This window comes from Doryrhamphus excisus, linkage group LG12 (assembly GCF_037039965.1).
Source record: "Doryrhamphus excisus strain RoL-2023G ecotype Guam linkage group LG12, RoL_Dexc_Guam_v1.1, whole genome shotgun sequence".
Lineage (NCBI taxonomy): Eukaryota > Metazoa > Chordata > Actinopteri > Syngnathiformes > Syngnathidae > Doryrhamphus > Doryrhamphus excisus.
In genome coordinates, this window is record NC_136368.1 from 8,797,419 (window position 1) to 8,815,710 (window position 18,292).

General features: G+C 44.9%; 3 protein-coding genes and 1 long non-coding RNA gene across 5 annotated transcripts; 3 read left to right on the plus strand and 1 right to left on the minus strand.

The window, feature by feature from the left end:
- Positions 1-1,778: 1,778 nt before the first annotated feature.
- piga (phosphatidylinositol glycan anchor biosynthesis, class A) lies at positions 1,779-6,855 on the plus strand. Of its 2 annotated transcripts, XM_058081501.2 has the most exons (8): positions 1,779-1,922; positions 2,139-2,336; positions 2,424-2,585; positions 2,689-2,959; positions 3,295-3,427; positions 3,939-4,071; positions 4,165-4,371; positions 4,599-6,855. In XM_058081501.2, the coding sequence occupies exons 2-8, from the start codon at positions 2,154-2,156 to the stop codon at positions 4,878-4,880; spliced, it is 1,371 nt and encodes a 456-aa protein (XP_057937484.2). In that variant the 5' UTR covers positions 1,779-1,922; positions 2,139-2,153; the 3' UTR covers positions 4,881-6,855. The 2 variants fall into 2 exon arrangements, with proteins under 2 accessions (XP_057937484.2, XP_057937482.2); XM_058081499.2 differs by having other exon boundaries at positions 2,139-2,585.
- Positions 2,048-13,219, minus strand: LOC144901549 (uncharacterized). The gene is made up of 3 exons (XR_013629604.1): positions 12,981-13,219; positions 10,385-10,507; positions 2,048-4,796 (listed from the first exon to the last, which is right to left on the minus strand). It is a non-coding gene; the product is annotated as an uncharacterized LOC144901549 (long non-coding RNA).
- Positions 6,983-11,539, plus strand: asb11 (ankyrin repeat and SOCS box containing 11). Its single transcript, XM_058081518.2, has 7 exons — positions 6,983-7,214; positions 7,579-7,658; positions 8,943-9,050; positions 9,119-9,269; positions 9,372-9,506; positions 10,695-10,883; positions 10,970-11,539. Exons 1-7 carry the CDS (start codon positions 7,118-7,120, stop codon positions 11,092-11,094), a joined length of 885 nt encoding a protein of 294 aa, XP_057937501.2. The 5' UTR covers positions 6,983-7,117; the 3' UTR covers positions 11,095-11,539.
- LOC131135517 (lanC-like protein 3) lies at positions 12,682-18,292 on the plus strand. Its single transcript, XM_058081511.2, has 5 exons — positions 12,682-13,274; positions 13,510-13,633; positions 14,219-14,416; positions 15,505-15,712; positions 17,104-18,292. The coding sequence occupies exons 1-5, from the start codon at positions 12,741-12,743 to the stop codon at positions 17,261-17,263; spliced, it is 1,224 nt and encodes a 407-aa protein (XP_057937494.2). The 5' UTR covers positions 12,682-12,740; the 3' UTR covers positions 17,264-18,292.

Here is an 18,292-nt window from a genome sequence, read left to right on the forward strand (position 1 = left end):
TCCGCAAACGAAAAGGGAAGGGAGGACTGGAGGTGGGCTGCTGGCAAGACCACTCAGGAGGTCGGCCGGGACGACAAGCCTTGCAGAGCCAGCAGGGCAACCCACGAGACGCAGGGAATAGGACTCGGCCGGTGGAGTTGGCAGGACCACCCAGGAGGGCGGCCTGAACAATGAGTGGGCCGACGGAGGCGGGACCCCTCTGGAGGTCTCCCAAAACGGCAGGCCCAACGGAGTCCATGGATGGGTCCCTCAGGAGGGCGGCCAGGATGGTGGCCTTGGCTGGGGAGGCCGGCCCGCCGCTGAAGAGGTGGCGCCAGAGGAGGAGGCGGCGGCGGCGTGGCGTCCCTCCTCTGAAGAGGTGGCGGCGGAGGGGACGGCGGCGTGGCGTCCTGCCATGGTATCGGTGACGCCGGAAGAGGAGGAGGCGCAGTCCCGCTGTCTTGGCTGGACTGTGGAACAGAGGAAACGTACCGGCAGCACATCCTGGTTAGCCGGAAGAACCGGTTGCGCTGGCGGTCTGGCGGGCTGTTCCTCCTTGGGCGACCAGCAGAGGGCATCATCCCCACACTCCACGGACGGGGTGTGCCGTGCGTCCTCCAACGCACGGCTGGTCGTACTAGCCCCCCCTTCCGAAGGCGGATTCCAGACGCCGTATGCCGCTGGACGTGGAACCAGGGACGGGAGGAGGGGGACCTGGAGGAGGGTCTTGAGTTCCGCCTGCTCTGCTACCCGGACCAGGTCTAAAAAGGGACCGCAGGCGGGGTTTGGGCTCTGGAGCATCAAGCCGCTGGACACGAGAGCCAGGGGACGCTGGGGCTTGGGGCTGCGTGGCTTGGGCACAGGAGGAATCCGGGGAGTCACGCAGCTTGACACGGGAGCCGGGCTTTGGGGAACCTTGAAGCTGTGCGGCTTTGGGACGGGAGGGATCTGGGCCGTCACGCAGCTTGGCATGGGAGCCGGGGTTTGGGAACCCTTGAGGCTGCGCGGCTTTGGGACAGGAGGGATCTGGGCCGTCACGCAGCTTGGCACGGGAGCCGGGGTTTGGGAATCCCTTGGGCTGCGTGGTTCGGGCACAGGAGGGGAAAGTGTGCCGTACTCCTCTTCGTGTTGCACCGGAGGCAACGGGAATCCGGAAGAGGGCGGCGGGAGATTGACGTGCTTGCATGGAGTGGGACCCTCTTTGCGCAAAATAAAAAACAAAATAAAAGCATTAAAGCAGGAACTAAGGCAAACAACGTGAAATACAAAACTGTCACACATGCGATGCGGATTGTGACACCCTGTCTGTTAATAACCCCCTGGTTTGGTTTGCAGTGAAATTACGTCAGCTGCTGGCCACAAAATGAACAGATAATTACTTGCATATTTCATATTTGTCATTTGTTATACATGAATAAATAAATGGCGGAACAAATGTGTTACAAAGCGCCACAATTACATTGTGAATGTCTAACCCGCTCCTATCATCGTATTCCTGGATACGCATGCGTCAAATGCTTGACATAAGCAACAAATTCCAAGCCAATAAATCCAAGCTTTTATATACTGTGTGCTTTAGGTGTCTCATAGTAACTGATAAAGCAGACAAAAAGCATAATAGCTTCGTTAACCTGAAGTCCTGTGGCGTAAAAACAGTACAGAGTCAAATATTTTCGGTTTTAACTGAGCGTGCGCGCTCCCGCGAGGTGGATGCAACTTCTGGTAGTTCCCTTTATCTGGCTTGCTTTAAGAACACTGCAATACTCAGCCAAAACACAAGGTGTCACTCGACGTGCAATAATACTAATAACACGTAATCTTGTGACGCCACATAACAGGAAGTAACTACACGCGGCTAACTGGCTAGCGTGGCGGCGCTCCTGGCAATGAGAGGAAAAATGTACATCACAGACGGATTTGTGTGTATTTTACCAGACATAACGGTAAGACATGTGTGACTGAGTGAAAGAAATAGTCTCTGTTTGAAGTAAAGACATAAACTTGTTAGCTAGGTCTATGCTAATGTCTAAGGGTGAATCCATACAATCTTAAGAACAAACATGGGGGATTTTACATTTTTATTAAGCCAGCTTTTCTGCGTAGTGGGCATTATGTTTCACACATTTCTTTGTGATTAAATTTATTTATTGTGTTGTCAGCGGTGGTGATGCAAAATGAGCCGCAGAAAGAGAAGAACGACAGTTTTCAGCCATGGACCTCCTGCAGAGGCCGACAACAAGCCCCCTGTCAGGAAGCACAACATCTGCATGGTGTCTGACTTCTTCTATCCTAACATGGGAGGAGTGGAAAGTCACATTTACCTCCTGTCCCAGTGTCTGATTGAGAAGGGACACAAGGTGGTCATTGTCACGCACGCCTACGACCACAGGAAGGGCGTCAGGTATCTGACCAATGGACTGAAGGTCTACTACCTACCGCTGCAGGTGATGTACAACCAGTCCACCACCACCACCTTCTTCCATAGTCTCCCGCTTCTGCGCTGTGTATTTGTCAGGGAGCGCATCACTGTGGTGCACGCTCACAGCTCCTTCTCCGCTATGGCCCACGATGCATTATTCCATGCTAAGACCATGGGCCTTAACACGGTATGTGGCTCACCTTCTACATTTACACTGCAGGACTGTGTAAATCCAGCCATAGTGAAGCAAGTGCAATTTAATTTGGACTAAGGTTGTACTTATTTTATAGGTGTTCACCGACCACTCGCTCTTTGGCTTTGCTGACATCAGCTCCGTGCTGACCAACAAACTCCTGACGGTGTCGCTGTGCGATACCAACCACATCGTTTGTGTCTCCTACACCAGCAAAGAAAACACTGTACTACGTGCGGCTCTCGACCCGGAGATTGTGTCCGTCATTCCCAATGCAGTTGACCACACCGACTTCACCCCGGATCCCTCCCAGCGCCTTGATGACAGGATAACCATTGTCGTGGTCAGCCGCCTGGTCTACCGCAAAGGTGCGACCTTAATATTGTGTAAACGTTGTCTTTTAGGTCATTCAAGACAAGTTCTATTTATATCCTGTAGTGTCAACTCACAATTCATACATCTCAATGCACTTTTCACATTGAGCACGATTCAAAAACCTCAATTGTCACATTAAAGAAAAACAACTGAACTCAACATGACCAAGCACTGTCAGCACAAGGCAAGGGAAAAACCTCAAAGAAAACCTGCACTATGGGGGACGGCCGTTTGAACCTTAGAACGTTGGTTCATGCTGACAGATCAAATGTGGGGCACGACAAGACACTTCAAGCTGTTGGTGTATCTTATTTTATCTCCTCGACAGGCACTGATCTTCTCGGTGGGATCATTCCAGAGCTCTGTCTCAAGCATCCAGATCTCCACTTTCTCATTGGTGGAGAAGGGCCGAAGAGGCTAGTGCTGGAGGAAGTGAGAGAGAAATACCAGCTTCATGACAGGTACTTCAAGAGAGAACTTGTTCCAATTTCTAAACATTTTTCCTCATCAGAATTGATATAATTGGAAGTGATTAAACTTTCCAGAATCACTGTCCCCACCATGATACCTTTCTTTACAAGTGTAAAGAAAGCAGTCAATCGATGTAGAATAAAACTAATTTCAAGTAAAACTACTCACCCTTTTGGAGACATTTAATGGCGCGGGAACAGGAGGGTGTTTGCAGAGTGATACCCATGTTTTCTTCCACTGCTACTATAATGGTCAGGTGTCACAATACTTTTGTACATAAAGGGCCTCCTCCTCAACAGCCTTTGCATTTCCTCCTTCCTCTATTTTGCGCTTTCTGATAGTCTGCATGTGCTATTTTGCTCATTTGACACACGCAATTTTCAGTGCACACACTATCCAGTTCGGGTGTGTAGGCCCATAGTGTATTAAACCCTGGCAAGTACTCCTGTATGTGAGGCTTATCATGTCTCTGTGAAATATGTGTGACTGTCTTAACAACAGGGTGCGTCTGTTGGGGCCCCTGGAGCACAAGGATGTCAGAGAAGTTCTGGTCCAGGGCCACATCTTCCTCAATACGTCACTAACTGAAGCTTTCTGCATGGCCATCGTGGAGGGAGCCAGTTGTGGACTGCAGGTTTGCTGCATTAAGCCATTTTACTTGCCACATCACTCCCGCCCATCAAAATCTATATATTTTATTTAATGTATATATTTTTTGCTCCCAAAGGTGGTTAGCACCCGTGTAGGCGGCATCCCAGAGGTGCTACCTGAGGACTTGATCACGCTCTGCGAGCCAACAGTCCGCTCGCTCTGTGCCGGTTTGGAGACGGCCATTGCACGGCAGCGTTCCGGGTCAGTCCCCTGCTCCGCTTCCATCCACGCACAGGTGCAACACCTCTACACCTGGAGAAACGTGGCAGAGAGGACTGAAAAGGTGGGTTCAGCTGCCACACAGCTTGAGATGCATCACCCTCTTCTCTTCCTAATTCCTCAGATGTTAACTGTATAGTATACACAGAAGAGTGCAACGTAGTAGAAATTAAAATAGTAGATTGTAATATAATTGTCGTCTCGTCTTATGACACCCCTAACTACTACATATAACTGCTGGGTTTCCCCCCCAATCTCAATAAAGTCCAAATAATAAATTTTCTCCTTCAGGTGTATGACCGAGTGTGCGGCGAGGAGGTGCTTCCCCTGGACAGACGCCTTCAGAGGCTGAGGTCCCACTGCGGACCGGTGGCCGGCTCCATCTTTGCCTTCGTGGCAGTTCTGGACTTCCTGTTCCTGTTGCTCCTCCAGTGGTTGGTACCCGATAGAGTCATGGACTTAGCTGTGAACGCCACCGGTCCTCTAGGACTATGGAGACAAGAACCAAGCATGTTGCGTAAAGATGAAGGTCTGTCAAAAGTTGCCTCAAGTAAGCAGCAGCATCCTGCATGAAGACTGACACTACTGGCTCTTTATTCCAGAAATCCTATCCAAATGAACCAATCCCAAAGGGCCGTCTGTTCAATATTTTTATTCTACTTGAGATTTCAAGTAAAGAGTAATTTTTCATGCATTTGTTGCTGGACTGCACGAAATCAACCTGGATAACTTTCACTTAACTCTGAGATTACGTAGATTCGTCAAACAGCGCATATAAAATGGAAACACACCCTTGTGCATTTTTTATGACTTAAAGAAGAGATTTAAAACACTTTTCAAAAAATATACAAAAAAACTAAAAAATAATTTTCCATATGTTTCCCCTAAGCCAATGGTGTCCAAACTTCCTACAGAGGGCCACTTACAGAAAAACAAAAATCCAAATTCACATGATATTGTTCACCTTTTGCTTACTTCATTACATGCTAAAACCAATGCTGTAGAGGAGTTAAGTTTAACTTGAGGAAATACAGCCCACATCTCGGCTTTGTGTTACTGGTGACACTGCAAATAATTTTTTATTGTTTAGATGTTAATTTTGTGCCTAGAATATGCCTCGGGACAAATACAAGCTTCATGCTGCAAATGAACCTCAGGGCATACGTTGGACAACCCCACCCCAACGGATTTATTTTATCACATTTTTTATTATTATTCATAATGGGGTTTTTTCACAGCAAAAACATGATATTGTTCGAGTTGCTTTATATTTCCACTGTAAACATTGGAGTAGCTATTTTTATTTATTTCCAACGTCAGCGGGACTTAAGTCATACTGCTTTTAAAGAAACTCTTGTAAGCTTGTTGAAAATCATGGACATACAGTGTTACCTCTATTTTCGTTGTGACGTTTTTGATTGTATAAATCGTACGGTTTGTCCAAAAACCGAAGCAATTTTTCCCATAAGAAATAATGTAAATCCTTCTAAATTCAATAATGTCTATCACCTTCTTTAATAAATTGTTGACACTCACAACTTTCTTTGGCCCCATCCATCCGTTTTCTATGCTGCTTATCCTCACAGGAGTATCCCTGAGCCTATGCCAGCTTACTTTGGGCGAGACATTGGCTGACCGGTCGTCAGCCAAACACAGGGCACATATAGACAACTATTCACTTACATTCATATCTATGGACAATTTGGAGGTACGAATGAACCTAACATGCATTCTTTGGCCCCATGGCGGGTAATTTTGCAATATTGAATCTCAATATCAAATCCACAGAAGCTGACAAGGCAACACATGGGGGTGTTTGTTCAGGCAATCAATTCCACAAAATCATACCATACAGGCATTGAATACAATGTATGATAACTGCGATGGTTCACGCAAACCGGGGCAAAATATTTCAGAAAAGGACGAAAACAGAATCATTTGAAAACTGTGTTGTTCGAAAATCTAGGGTTGACTCTATTTATGCATTGTGCACAAGATGTGGCGTACAGTGCATGGAGCTTGGCGGAGGCGTGCACTTTTCAGGGATCCTTCGAATTCTTCGGAAAACTAGAGATTTCATCATTGGCTTTTCTGTATTTTCTCTGAGCGACAGTTCCAAGCCTACTTTGCACATTTACTGTTAAAAGATTCATCTACAGTCATGGATTTCTGGGGTATTTCGTTTGGGAATGATTATTATGTTGCAATTTTTATGAGAGGTCTTTTTTGTGTTTCTCTGATAACTCTGTCTGTGACTTACTGTACTTCCTAATGTGTTATTTTCGTGATTTTAAAAAATCCTCTTTGTTTCCCGAGGACTGGTTAGTCAAGTTTATCCGGTTATTTGTCCAACCCCCGCATCCTTGCTTTTACAGACATCTCAGAGGAAGATAGAAGTGCCAGACAAAACAGTCTATGGAAATGTGGCACCTATTCAAGGCTAGTGGCACCCCGTGATTAGCTTGTCTGGATCCAAATTTGTTTTTTCTTTTTTAAACACACACTCCACTGAAAAATGTGTCATTAAATAAATTGGAGTCTTTATACATGACGTTATTCTGTTTTGACTGTAAAAAGTTTGTCAGAACTTTGTGCTCTTGTAAGAACTTCTTTTCAAGGTTGCAGGGCACCATTGTTATGCACATCCTGCATGGAGTGTAACTATGGACGAGGACCAGAAGAGTGGGCGTGAGGTGGTCATGTGGGGGAGGTTCTTAAGTGGCCACATAAGTGGGAAGGTCTGACGTCCAGATTAGTGTATCCCACCCATTCTGTTGTGCAAAAGTGCTACTGTCAGGTTAGGGGTCAACATGGCAGCTATACAGACGGAAGTTTATTCAAGCTTGCAACCATGGCAGAGGCCTTTGCACATCTATGGCGGGCTGGTGTGCAACTCTCTGATGGCTGGTAAGTTTTTGCAAACACATTCACCTATCCTCAACTCATATTTCACATATTACTGTAAAATACTTTACATTTTAAAATGTTTATTTTTCATGAAATTATGTTTTCTCATTGTAAGTTTCATAGTGCATATACATTTACATCATATACAAACTGAAAAATGACCATTAGATACATTGTGGCCGTCTACAATCCGTTTCCAGTTTTCATAAATTAATCATAATGAATTCCATATTTTTCCCTCCCCCTGAATGTCTTTCCCAATGTGTCTTTTTAAACTAGAAAACCCCCTTATTCAAATGAGGTCATCTGAACAAAACAATGGCGGACGATAGAACTTTAGCAAATTTTCTTCTTTGTGTTAAAGATTCGTGGTCGGACCGCTCCCCCCTGCATGAGGCGGCCTATCATGGCAGACTTCTCCACCTGAGGACCCTCCTAGCTCAGGTTGGCTCTATTTGCATAGCACTGTCTCAACTTAATGGGTCAAGCCTTTCCCGCTTTTTGGAGCAACACAGTATGCTTTCATCTACAGTTTCCTCTCGTTTAGTGTAATTTGCTCCGGAACTGTGAACTATTCTGTGAACAGAATATTTTTGTAGTTTGAGCATAGAAAACCTGACTTCATAAATACTGATTTTCACATCAGGGCCCTGTCGACGTGAAATAACACCCCAACTGTCACTTTTACACTCCTTTACATACGTACATCACATTGTGCAGGCTATGGTATCACTCTAGGTGCACAACAGACGGCCAGCGCTAGCATAGCAAGCTAGTGAGCTAACCGGTCAGTCTCTCATTCATTCATTTTTTATCGCTTATCCTAATGAGGGTCGGGGATGCTGGAGCCTATCCCAGCTGTCTACAGGCGAGAGGTGGGGTCCACCCTGGACTGGTGGCCAGCCAATCACAGGGCACATAGAGACAACCAACCATTCACACTCACATTCATACATATGGACAATTTGGAGTAACCAATTAACCTAGCATGTTTTTTGAATGGGGGAGGAAACCGGAGTACCCGGAGAAAATCCACCAGGCACGGGGAGAACATGCAAACTACACACAGAGATGGCCGAGGGTGGAATTGAACTCAGGTCTCCGAGCTGTGAGGCCGCCGTGCAGCCTGGTCAGTCTCTCCAATATTCTTCACATATTCTAAACTTCAAGTGTTTAAAATGGAGTTGGGAAGAAGGACAAAGAAAACAAAAACATACCACTTCCACACGGAATATGAGGAGAATCATTTTTTCATTTGCTTTAAGCCATTGCATGTCAGCTGGGCTCTGCTGGCTCATTAGTCTCCATGCGGTGTGAAAGGTAACGTAATCTAAGGTCATGTCTCACACTGATGCCTCGTGACCATAGTACTACATATCACATGTCTTTTCAATATTTTTTTTACTAATAATAGGCCTTAGTCAACCATGAAACATCGATCATTTTATTATTGTTTGAAAAAAGGTGATATAGTGAGAGATAGATATTCGAATTGCAATATAGCCAGGGATGACTGTATTTATCTTACGTACTGGAATGCATGAGACACAGTTGAAGTAGAGTCACGAAAGCAGGTGATTTTAACCATCAACACCACCTTCAGTTTGAGGGACAGAGCTCATCACATCACTTCCTTTAGAAACTGGTTGGAGAGAAAACCTGGTCTTGGCCCTCCGTGGCACCAGTTTTGACATGTGAATTTGAGGAAGAAGTTTTCTTTCTCTGCAGGGCTTTCATGTCAACACACTCACCATGGATGCAGTCTCTCCTCTCCACGAGGCTTGCCTGGGTGGCCATACCGCTTGTGCAAAGTACCTGCTGGATCACGGTGCAGATGTAAGAACGCTTCAGGATTTAGTGGCTCATCCGTTGGACACTCTCACTGCCTCCCTGTTCTTCCATAGGTACACCAAGTGGCAATTGGCGGCACCACCCCGCTCTTCAACTCTTGCAGCAGCGGCAGTGCCGCCTGCGTGCGGTTGATCCTGCAGAACGGCGCTTCTGTCCACGGTGTGCACCAGCTGGCGTCGCCCATGCACGAGGTGGCAAAGAAAGGTAAGGAGATGGCGAGTTAACCCCCACCCCCCAAAATCTTATTCTTTCACTTCCAGTCTGTGTGATAATCAGGTTCTCTGATACTTTTGCTTTTATCACCAGACCATTCCGAGTGTTTGGAGCTGCTGCTGGCCTACCAAGCGGACATTGACATGGAGCTGCCCACAATGGGGACACCTCTGTATTCTGCCTGCATGGCCTCCGCTACAACCTGCGCGCATATGCTGCTACTTTCTGGTATCTATTGTACTCAACTGCAATACCTATCTACCCTAATCCACCGTATCTATCATGTAGTGGAGCCCTCTGCATGCTCTTGCAAGTGCTATTCATTCTTTACGTCAGTTACAGTACAGTATATACAGTACAGTACAGTCCTTCTCCCCTTTGAATTTTGGCGGCTTCACATGATAAAAGGTTTTAAAAAATATATTAATAAATAATCACCTTTTGGTGGTTGAATAGGGCCTATTATTTGTTGGAAAATTTGCATAGTTTGCATTTTTTTGCCTAAATGAAGCATTTTGAAGCACAAAATTGTCTCTGTGTGCTATTTTAGACAATTAGAAAATTTTAGACAATGTGCACTGACTTTTGGGCACTTTTTCAATTTCATTATACTTGTTACAATGACAAGAAAGGACTAGTCTATTCTAAAATACAAATACAAGGCATTCAGAACATGTATTCAAATGCATTGTGACAATATGTAGTATTCTACACGGGTCACTAGGTGTCAGTAATGTTGCATTGATGAGACAGTAGGCACCGCAGGAAGTACTGTACCGAACAGGAAGCAAAAGATAACAAGGAACTCTTACAATGTTATCATGTGTGAGTCTATATTATGTTGGTCTTGTTTACTCTATGTCTACTGTATTGGGTAAAACGTGTGTAAATGTGAGCATGGGGTGTTAATTTATGTCTTGAGAGCTCTAATAATGTTAAAGGTCCTTTTTCAGAAGGTCATAAACAGGCTTCCTATGCGCTGTAAAAATGCATGATTTATAAATTAGGAGTCCTACTTTGGAAATTAACTTATCACAAAAATCATGTGGAATCAATTAACTGCGATACATGAGGGATTACCATCACACAAACACAACATATCCTACCTTACTTTCTGTTCAATGTTCTCTGCAGCCCATTTTAGAATACGACATAGCTGGGCTTGACTTTGCATTGAACTGGCCCTTTATTCAGTTAATTGCAATCTCCTGTAGTCACCAGGGCGTGGTCTACAAAAGCAGATAAAAAACAGATAAAAAACACTGGAATTATGGAATTGTTTGTTACAGTCACAAGATGAGATGATAGCTGCATTTGAAGTGTCATGAGTGGTCAGGATCCAGCTGTTTCATCTACCATTTAATCCTATTCATTCTGTTGATCCGTTGTGTATTCTAATCTGTGTGGGCACATTAGGAGCAGATGTTGAACTTGGGTGTGGACGAGACAGACCGTTGCACGCCGCAGTAAGAGGGGGCAGAGCCACAGTTGTGGACCTCCTGTTGGACTTTGGTGCTAATCAGTGCTGCCGGAACGCTGAAGGCAAGACCCCTCTGGGCGTGGCGGCACCAAACAGCACAGTGAGAGCTATACTGCAGAACAGAGGTGAGTTGCTGTTGACACACACATCATTTTAAAGAAAAATGTTAATTTTCATGAAGTTATTTTGTCTCTCTCCAATATATGAACAGGTCCTTGCTCCCTCTCTCAGCTGTGTCGCTGTTGTATTCGGAGAAGTCTGGGGAGCAGTCGCCTTCATAGAGCCTCCAGCCTTGTACTTCCACACGCAATCCAAGGCTTCCTCCTCTACCAGTGACACACCTCTGCACATGTATGTTTGTGTGACTTTTTAATTGTATATCTTACACGCTTGAGAACATTTTATACCGCTTTAAATGCACTGATTTTGTGCGCGTTAGTGTATTTTTCTACTGCGCAAATCCACTGTTTACATGCACAATGTGCAAAATGATTTGTAGCAGACTTTTTTTAGGAACCATGGACAGCGCGACTTGGCTGTTGTCGCCCTCCGGTGGCGAGAAAGAGCATGTGCTTCCAAGAAATTAAAATAAAACAATACAGAAGAAACTTTGGACGACTGGGTAGCGCGCAGGCCTCACAGCTAGGAGACCGGAGTTCGATTCCACCCTCGGCCATCACTGCGTGGAGTTTGCATATTCTCCCCGTGCATGTCTTCTCCGGGTATGAATGTGAGTGTGAATGGTTGTTTGTCTATATGTGCCCTGGGATTGGCTGGCCACCAGTCCGCCTTTTGCCCCAAGACAGCTGGGATAAGCTCCAGCACCCCCGCGACCCTCGTGAGGATAAGTGCTAGAAAATTAATGAATGAATGAAAGAAGAAACTTTAAAGTGGAACACAGGATGCTGGCCAACCCACAATCGTATCATATTTGCAGGCAGGTCTCACCATTGAAAATAATGGAAAGGGGGTTGTTGCCATCAGAAGACATTTGACAGTCTTCAAGTGTAAAAATAACCACTGTAATCTTAAAACAATAAAACACTGCCTCGCAGAACATCGCACATCTCATAATTGGACATATTACATGACATTACATTACACAGGTGTAGAAGTGAGCTCACCTTTGTAAAAGTCAATATAATGCTCTATACTTGCTCTGCTAATAACGTGATGACACACAAGGCACCTCCTCTGGTGTCCTTGGATGCCTCAAATATAGGGGCGGACTGTGGAGTTAAAATCATGCCGAAACCTCAGAAACACACAAATCATGTTTTACTCATTTCCATATTTCCTGGATTCGCGAGTCTATTCAATGTGAAGTGAAGGTGTGTGTTCACGTAGTCCTGTTGGAGAACATGAATCAACAACGCCACCTGCTGTTGTTTTGTGTATTTTGTAAGGTTTGGCATGATTTTAACCAGCATGTTTTAGCCACTGTTGCTGATATGGATACTTTTTACTTATTTGCCTCGAGTCATTTTAATCATGATTCAAGATTATTATTTATTTATTCGATTATTTATTTGGATTATTATATTTATATTATTTAAGCAACCAATAATTTGTATCAACAAAATTGTGAACAAAAACAAGAAGATACTGTAGCAATATAATTTTAATTTGATATATTTATTTCAGCAAAATAAAGTTAATAGTGCAAAATAACTTATTAGTTGTGTTATTAAAAAATACTATTGACTCTCTTTTTTCAAATGTTCTCAAATCTTTTGTTCAATAATTTATTTCCTGAGTGAGTGAACATAAATAATACAATAAATATCAACAAAACAAAATCTAAATAAATATTTGTGGAAATAAACAGAAGAGAACTGAAAATTATCGACTCATCACGCTAGTATCGACCCAATACCAATACAACCCTTGGTGTCGTTATCATCGACATCAGGATCCATCCGCACCTGTCCTCCGTACCACCACCACCACCACCAAGCCGTCATCGGCCTCTCCCCCCGGGCATGGAGAACACCCGCTGCTTCGCTAACCGCTTCTCGGACTACAGGGGCGCCCTTCTGCCCGGTCAGGGCGCCGAGGCCGTGGCTCCGGCTATCGTGGCGACGGTGGACAAGCTCCTCAAAAAGGTCCCCAGCGACGTGGGCGACTACGACGGCGGGCTGTACGACGGTCCCGCCGGGGTGGCGTACATGCTGTATCACGTCAGCGAGTGTCCGCTCTTCTCCGAGCGGAGGGACGCTTACCTGAAAGCGGCCAAGCACATCATCGACGTGTCGGTGCGCTACGTGGACGCCGAGCCGGACAAAAACATGCGTGCCGCCTTCCTGCTCGGTGGAGCGGGCATCTACGCCGTGGCTGCGATGATATACAAGTCCCTCGGCTTGGCTGATTTCGTCAAACCGCTGACGAAATTCCGCAGCCTGTGGGAAGTGTGCGCGCCCATTAATTTTCTGGAGTGCGGCTCTGATGAGCTATTTGTGGGCCGGGCAGGCTACCTGTGTGCCGCCCTCGTCCTCAGACAAAAGCTGGGCATTGAGGTAAATCCCGGTCGGACCTCAAAACACACATTTGAGGGTCTTGTAGCTCGGCATTTGTATTTAAATACTTCCTTTGACGCTTAATTCGGTAATTTACCTTCATAGACGTCAGTTGTGATTTTATACTGGTTGCAAATGGGATGGCGACCAGCAGATGGCGCTGTTAATAGAAAAAGACCAGTTATTGAACAAACAACACATGTATTCAGATTTATTTATTTTTCGTATTCTGCAGATTCTCAGCAAGGATCAAATCAAATCCATCTGCCAGGCCATCATCGAGTCAGGAAAACAATATGCCAGGAAGAAGAGGAAGCCTTTCCCCCTCATGTATTCCTACTATGGGACAGAATACCTTGGTAAGATAAGAACAGCACTATAGTCTCTGGCTATCATGCAACATGGCAACACGTGTAAAGTTACACATTTCCTTTTCTTGACAGCATCAGATGAAAAGATCCATCAGTAACTATGATACCAACACCCGCACCCCTGCTTTGCATGAGGTTAATAATATGAGTGATGTGTAACCCAAGAAAAGTGGACTAAGCCTGCTGCATGTGGTCTCTAATTGGACACAACATCAATATGGCTCAATGCTGAGCTGTGGTTTCACTGCATGTGTCCCAGCGTTAATCAAGGAGCTCCCATAGGGACTTATTTTCCGCTCTATACTTAGGATTCTGCACTTCACAGTGCACGCAACCATGTACAAGCCAATCAATGCACTTTATTTTAGTTGTTCAAAGGCCTGTCACAATGACACATTTTGCTGAATGATAATTGTGCTTCAAATTATTGCAGATAAACGATATTTTGAGATAATTTTTCCTCTTTTTCCATGCCTGTATGTATCAGGGTGTGTGCCCAGCATGCTGCTTCCTTGCATGCCTTCCGTTTGACTGCATGTCCTCTTTGGCCCCGCCCCCCACTTTCCACTGTAGGCGCCGCCCACGGCCTGTCATCAGTGCTGCAGATGCTGCTGAGCTACCAGGACATGCTGAGCGGGGCTGACAAGGACCTGGTGTGGCAGAGTGTCGACTTCCTCATGAACCAGGAGCAGAACTGCAACTGGCCCGCCGAGCTGGGCGCCATCATCGAGAGGGAGAACGAACTGGTCCACTGGTGTCATGGAGCTCCAGGTGCTCCTCTGTACTCTATACTGGTCACACCTATTGACCAGAACAGAATAAGGACTTGTGGTTAGGGACTCGACTCTAGCTAGCTGACGTGGCACACATCACTTCCCAAGCGCCTCAACATCTTTTGAATGGCTTATATTTTGCGTGGGGCGGCACGGCGGTCTAGTGGTTAGCGCGCAGACCTCACAGCTAGGAGACCGGGGTTTGGTTCCCGCCCTCGGCCGTCTCTGTGTGGAGTTTGCATGTTCTCCCCGTGCATGCGTGGGTATGAATGTGAGTGTGAATGGTTGTTTGTCTATATGTGCCCCGTGATTGGCTGGCGACCAGTCCAGGGTGTACCCCGCCTCTCGCCCGAAGACAGCTGGGATAGGCTCCAGCACCCCCGCGACCCTCGTGAGGGTAGAAAATGAATGAATATTTGCATGGTTGATTTAGCCATTTTATGCTTGAAAATGCATAATTTAGGCCAGGAATGCGTACACCTGGCTTGTACACTATGCACTTTTGCAACCAAGAAACAGCGATCAATACATTCATTTGTACATTTTTGAAAAAATGCGATTATGTAGCAAGGGAGGACTGTACAATAAACATCAATGTCACGCTGCAGTGGTCCAGATGGAGCGCCATCTGGTGGCTGCGGTTGGTTACTACCTATCACAGGGCACATATAGACAAACAACCATTCCCACCCACATTCATACCTATGGGCTATTTGGAGTTGCCAATTAACCCAACATGTTTTTGGAATGTGGGAGGAAACCGGAGTACCCGGAGAAAACCCACGCATGCATGGGGAGAACAAGCCACACAGAGATGGCCGAGGGTGGAATTGAACCCAGTGAGGTCTGCGTGCTAACCACTCGTCTGCCGTGCAGCCCTGCAAGTGGATTGTAACATTGATAAATGGTAACCAAATGCAAATAAGCTGTTCTCACCAAAATCTAATAATAATATAATCTTACTCAGCACATGCACCACCTGTTTTGCAATATTTAATAGAAAGCGGTTGTATAACTTTTTATAGTAACCGTGCTGCCTGCTGGAATATTAATGTAATATTAATATGTGTGTCTTGTGGTGCACAGGTGTGGCCTACCTGTTTGCCAAGGCCTACCTGATCAACAAGAAGCCTCAGTACTTGGACACGTGCATCCGCAGTGGAGAGCTGGTGTGGCAGAAAGGGCTCCTGAAGAAAGGACCCGGCGTCTGTCATGGAGTGGCCGGCAGCGCTTATGTCTTCCTGCTCCTCTATCGCCTCACCGGGAACTCTAAATACATCTACAGGGCTCAGAGGTTGGTACACCTGTACGTTCTGATGAGAGCCAATATAAAGGCTTTCCTTACAAAGATCGTCCGTCCATTCATTTTACACTCGGCACAGATATTAAAGCCACACAAGGTCAAAGGTAATGTTAAGTTTATTCTGGAGATCTCTTATTTATTATCTCAGTGTGGCCCTAAAACTCCATATTTAAGTCCAGTTGAGTCTATTAAGACACTACTAGGTGACAGTATTGCTATGCAAACATAGGCACCTTGAAAGGGTATTGTTATTTTAGTACATTACACAGACTCCATTCACTGTGCAATATCTGATCAAGCTCCACATGCAACATTAAGCTCTAAGTGCAATATATTAAGTTCGAAGTGCAGTATTTTTTATAATGCCTCGTATTTAACTCACTGGCAAGATCTCAATAGTGTATAGACTGGTCATATATTTCATCTCATATTTCATATTATCTTGCAAACTGTATTTGTATATATAACCCTGGGTAAAATTGTTAATTTGTTAATACTTAGGTTGTTTATATTGTTTGTTTTTTATATTGTTTATTTTGTACTGCTTAACTGATTCTGTTCTCTTGCTCCTGTGCAATGCAAATTTCCCCACTGAGGGCCGAATAAAGGCATAGCTTATCTTATCTTAGTCTTGTTACAGGGAAGAATGTTAAAATATTGCCTCCAACGTGTAAAGATGGCTGCCATTGAACTACTGTAGTGCATTATTATATCAACTGACTTAAAGGGGAACTATGATGCTTTTTCCACTTTTCTGACTTATAAATGTAGTTAGAATGTTGTATTATCGTGTTAAACGATGCCAAAGTTTAAGATAATGAGGTTTGGACCTGAGCCCTGAAAGAAGTTTGGGATGGTTCGAAACGCTGGGTTTCAGAGGGCATTGCTAAACTGTTTTGTGATGTCACACAGGAGCGGGCTTCCTAATGGGCGTAGCTGTTGGCCAGACACACTCAGTCTCTACTTCCGAATCGGATTCGGGATCCAACACATATCGTTGTATGTTAAAAGCAGACATTTTAAAAAGATAAATTGTCGTTTATTATTATCAACTCCTATAAAGTTGGGTTCTGCACTTCGGGAGTGTGACCAACCACAGCTGAGTGGGTGTGCCTGGAGGCGGGCTGTGGGTGGAATGCGTTAAAACAGACCGTTTTCGTGGGAAGCACGAAATCCACCAAAATACGGATGAATAGATACAGATTCTGGAAGAACTAGAAATCTTTCTGTGCTGGTTATTGTGTGTAGTTGCTCTATAGGAGTCCACAACTCAATACAAAGGGCTGAAAAGTGAGCATAATGGGTCCCCTTTAAGACACGGCATATGTATTGCGTGTGTACTTGGTATTAAAGTGATGCCGTTTTGTTTCCCCTCACCAAAGGTTTGCAGAGTTCCTCTTCACTGAGGAGTTCAAGTCAGGCTCGCGTTCAATGACCAGCGTCTACAGTCTGTTCGAAGGCTTGTCCGGCACCGTGTGCTTCCTGGTGGACCTGCTGCAACCCGACCAGGCAGAATTCCCACTCTTCACCGTCTTTGAGTGAAGGACAGGAAAAGGAGGGGAAAAAAAGAGGAACACCACAGGTAGACGTCTGCTGTAGAAACCGATCTGGTTCTGTCTGTGTGTTTTGAAGTGGATGTTCAGCTTTTTCCAGCCCTTTACCAGATTCAACTCCCGACTAAAATGCGAGCCAAGTTTGGGACAATGGCGAATTACATACAAAAAACCAAAACAAAAACCATGTACCACATTATGAACATGTGCTGCTCTCAGGTTGCATTCACACAAATGCACACATGAATTTTAATGGCAATCACACACACACACACAAAATAAATAAATAAAAATGTCTACCCCTTTTGCCAGCGCAGCACGTATCGTCCACTTGTCTTTTGGCTTAAAGTAAATTTGAAAAAGCAGTAGGGAGGTTAAATGGAGGTAATTTATTGTGCTAGTAAGTGCAATATTTTTAGGATTGTGTCGTGTCTGCGTTGTGTTTTTTCTATTCTAGGTTATCTGTTCTAGGAGACCTTTTGACATGTTCACTGTGTCGTTATTGACTTCCAGACGATGTGTAACACTGAGCAATGTGTGTGTTAGTCTCTCCATTGTTACATCAACTGAGATCACCGTTTCTGAGTCGATTTGTGCGCTGTGACAATTGAGGCCTTAAAACCAAGTTGAAGATGGTCACGTGTCAGAGGATGTGTGACCACGGTTGGTTTAAAAAAAACAAATAAAAAAAGAGAAAGAGAGAGAAAAAGGCTGGTGAATTCAGCAAATGTCAAACCAAAGTTTTGGGATGCAAATGGTGCCTGTTTGTAGTGTTTCTACGTCATGTATGTATGTGCTGGTTTTGCACATGGAGCCCGACAAGTCTATTGGATTGTTGTCGTCAATAGTAATAAAGTGTCCAGATTAAATCATTCAGTGGCTGATTGGGTTCTTAGAGTACTAACAGGCTAGTTTCAATTTAACCTGTGACCCAAAGGAACCCGGTAACTAAAAATGGACTTGGCATGCCTCATTATTGAGCGTTATAAAAATGGAAAAATAATGTGAATTAAAAAAA